This window comes from Halyomorpha halys, unplaced genomic scaffold (assembly GCF_000696795.3).
Source record: "Halyomorpha halys isolate HHAL.00 unplaced genomic scaffold, Hhal_1.1 Scaffold25.1, whole genome shotgun sequence".
In the NCBI taxonomy this organism is placed as follows: domain Eukaryota; kingdom Metazoa; phylum Arthropoda; class Insecta; order Hemiptera; family Pentatomidae; genus Halyomorpha; species Halyomorpha halys.
In genome coordinates, this window is record NW_027107314.1 from 1,337,141 (window position 1) to 1,341,415 (window position 4,275).

At 34.0% G+C, this 4,275-nt stretch overlaps 1 protein-coding gene across 1 annotated transcript in view; it reads right to left on the reverse strand.

Moving 5' to 3' along the window:
• Positions 1 to 4,275, reverse strand: part of LOC106683061 (rho guanine nucleotide exchange factor 10) — a gene marked incomplete in the record, with an annotated part of 189,448 nt that overhangs the window by 29,811 nt on the left and 155,362 nt on the right. The window contains 1 exon segment of the mRNA XM_067045620.1: positions 1,955 to 2,219. Coding sequence (XP_066901721.1) covers positions 1,955 to 2,219 — 265 coding nt within the window.

Sequence of the window (4,275 nt, forward strand, 5' to 3'; positions counted from 1 at the left end):
TAATAAAAAATATTTTATTTGATTATTACTACACATATAACCATTTTAAATGTACATATAAAAGTGGACAAATCAAAACAATTGTGATTACAGATCTAGGTCACACATAATTTCTAATATCAATGTAAGTCAATTGTTCATTTTGTAATTTTAAGAAAATAGAAAAGCACATTAAAATTCAATAAAACACTAACTTTAGAAAAAATTGCATATATGCCAATTACCAACAATATCGCCTGTTGAGAACCTTAGTAGCGAAACTACCTAAAAGAGATTTTCGAGTTCAGACAAAAAAACTATACTTTAACGACTCTTTTTTCACGCATGAAAGTATTCTTTTATTCGACACTTTCCTTGTAAAGTGTGACATACACTATGAGAGAGGGAAAAAAGTTAACAATGGTTTTTAATAGAATAGAAACAAAACTGGGGAGATGATAACAAATTACAAAGGCAGTTTTTGTTATATGATTTATTTTGTAATTTTTATTAAGTTTGAAATCTTGTTTTCAAGCTTGCTTGAGATGAATTTTGGACTTAGCATTATGTTTCTGGAAAGGCGCCAAAAAGTATATTACATAATGTAGAATGAAGGCTAGCTGTTCACTACATTCACCAAGCACTTGCAAAGTTTAATTTAAGGTGCTATTGGTAGGAGTATAATTTAGAAATATCGGAAACTACGTAGTTATAAGAGAGTTGTAATGGAGCCTTTAGGGGGAAGTTGAGATAAAGCCCATTAGGAGCTTTATCATTGTAAGAGGAAGAAATCAAAACAACCTCAACAAAGTATTTATAGGACGAGAAAGCACCTGCATTTCGCATCAGCATCTGCGTAATAGAGGAAGAGAAAAAACTATTGAAAAAGTTATACACTAATGAATGTAACAAAAGATGCTTTATAAGAAAACAATTTTAAAAAAATAATTGATACCGTCAAGAACTAGTATCTGTATAATTGGAAAAGTTTGTCGGGGAGGGGGGTGGGGGGAAGGTCCGGTCTTCAAAGAACAACATAAATAAATAAAACCACATTTATTTATTTTATGCCGACGTTTCGACCTGAGTTTCAAGTCTTCATCAGGAGTTATAGAATAAAAAGGGATAACAACAACATTTAGAGAAACATAAAATTGAAAAGGAATAGCATACAAACAAATTTGGAACTATACAAAATATTGAATTGAATCATAAATGATAAAATATTGATAACTAATAATTGAATAGTAAAAAAACTAATTAATTGATAATCGTGGAATTAGATGGTAGTAGATTGAAAACAGTGAAAGATGAAATATAATATCATGTAGGTAAGAAGATATGTATAATATAAGATAGACATATTTAGACACTACTTGTATATCGTCTATTATACATATCTGAAATGTACCTACATAATACATACATTACCTACATGATATTATATTTCATCTTTCACTGTTTTCAATCTACTACCATCTAATTCCACGATTATCAATCAATTAAAAAAAAAAAAAAAATTTTTACTATTCAATTATCAGTTACCAATTTTTTTATCATTTATGATTCAATTCAATATTTTGTATAATTCCAAATTTGTTTGTATACACCGCACCCCTGACAAACTTCTCCAATCATTAATCTACGGTCAACTATCTACACCTCATTAGTATCCGTATAGTTTATTCAAATTATTTTTCATTATAATATACAAGTAATTATTTTAACTTATTAAGACACATTAATTAAACAATTGTAGTCATTGAATATACTCTGCACTACTCAGTGAATAAACATAGTTTTAAAAATCACATTTATATGGCAAGTTGTGTACTGTTGGAACTACCATAGTCCACCTGTTGGGAACCTTGTTTAAAGAATGCAACATCATCCTCAATCCCGAACTGTACACGCATAAATAATTACTATAAGTAAGATAGACGTTAAAATACAATAATACGATATGATACGATACCTGAAGGTGCTTGGAGTGAACATAACGGACCTCCTCCTCGAGGCGCATGGCCCCGATCTCCTCGTAGAGGTTCTCCTGATACCGCGGGACTGGACGGCGGTGGTAAACTGGAGGTCTTGTACTGGGCCCGGCCGCCTCCTCTTCCTCATCCTCATCGTCGTAAGCATAGTCGTACTCCTCTGGCGGGAACGGCGGCGGCGGCGGGAACCGCAAGTAGGGACCTCTCCCCGAGGGGCCCGCCACCACGTCCATGCCGCGCTCTCTCCTGAAAACAAAACAAAATAACAGTTTTAGAGCTTGGATAAGTTTACTACAGTAAAACACATCTAAAATAGTTTAAGAAATATTTAAATATTTTTTAGGGAGAGAGGAACCAGGAACTCTTTGGTCAAATGTGAGTGGGAAGTCTGAACCTGAATATACCTTCATCAGCAGAACGAGTGGGGAGGGACCCTGAAGATGGTGAAGAAGTGTCACCATGTACACTCCAGAGCTACACTAAGATATTCATATTCGTTTTCATTGTATACTTATATATTTTTATTGTTTTTCATGTTTAAGCATTATAATTGGTTTAAAAATATAATATAGGCGGATAAGAATAAAAAAGTAGTGAGATCACGAAAACGTGTTGTATCCTTACAACGACACGCCATCCTTTACCTGCCACACGTACCAAAGCAAATGGTATTAAATTCAATTTGAATAGATTTAAAAAAAAATGGGTGTAGGCAAAGAGAAAAAATATAGTAACTTACCGGCATTTACTGAATCCCGGCAAATTACTATATTTTTTCTATAGTCCCGATGAAGCCCGCAATATGGGGCATAACATTGGCACACATAAAATACATTAGTTTTATTACTATTTCCCTTTTTTCTTTGACCGCAGCCGGAACATCTTCCTTTTATTGTTACACACTGTCAACCAACGATCTTCCAGAAATAGATTTAAATAAAAAATAGGTTTAATAATAACTGAAGCAGCGAACTGTGAAATTCCATTTCCTTAAAATATTCACTGCGTCGGTAGAATTCGAAATCAGATAAGTCAAATGATATTAATGAAAAAGAATACGTACCGGATGAAATCAATAGGTTGAAATCAATTGGAGGGGGGTAGATAGGACGGGGGAAGGACCATGGTCGGGTAGGCAGTGACGAGTCCAAACCCAGTGGCCTGTGGCAGGCCCAGTGGCCCCACCAGGCCGAATGGCAAAAAAAAAAATAAAAATGGATTTTTTCTCTGGTTTTAATCTCCCATCGAAAATATTCATCGTTCAGGAGCGATTCGCCCCGAGATGGCATCTCTTGTCAACCGTAATCCTCATTTACATAATTCCTCAGGAAGGATCAAAATGGCAGCTAGCTCCCCGAACCTCCCCCCAGGATTAGGGACCCCGATAATCTAGGCTGCTTAGTGAACCTTCTTCTAAGCACTGATAGTGTAATTGGCGGAATAAGACGCTGCCACGATTTGGTCCTGATATCGAAGTCTGTATATTGAATTATGTATAATAAAAGAAAGGATGAAGAAGATATCTCCTCTACCTAGCTTGACCGAAGGACATTGTGAATTAATAAAAACTCAATTCTATGCTCATGAATAGCAGCTGGTTAATGAACAATATATATTTTTTTCTACCTTCTAAATTTATTAACAATCTTATACAACTAAATACAAACGGCTATCCTAAAGATCACAAAAAAATCTAATTTCATTTACACTTCTTTCAAGTAAGGAAAAAATTGTGCGCTCTTTTCTCTTAGAAAAAGGTTCAATTTTCACCTGTTCGGTACAAGAGATACAGCAAACATTAATATTTGAGGTGCACACACCAGGCCCATCACCTCTAAAGATTTTAGTAGAGTTCTTCACAGAATAATCACTTCAAACATCAGGTAAGTATTTCACTTTGACACCTTCAAAAATCAATGGTAGAAAAAGGTTAAATTCATATTGATTTATGTTCTCCTTATGTAAAGCAGTTTATCAATTCCTGGTTTTGTTTTAGGGAGATTAGCAAAAACAAAACAAAAAAAAAGATTATATTTCAAATTACACGTACAGATGACAGTATCCAAATTAAAGCTAATTTAGTTTACTATGATATAGTTGGTAACGTTTATCTTCGTAGGAACAGCTATTTTCATGAGAGTGGTCCAAATAAATTAGAAAAATGTCGATTTTTTGCTGTTCGGAAAAAAAAAATGTTTGCTCAATACTAATCTTAGACATATAGCACAAGAGCCCGAGAGGAGAAAAAAGGCAGTTATCTCACCCCAATTTTTGATTACTTTAATGAAAACTATGTATAATT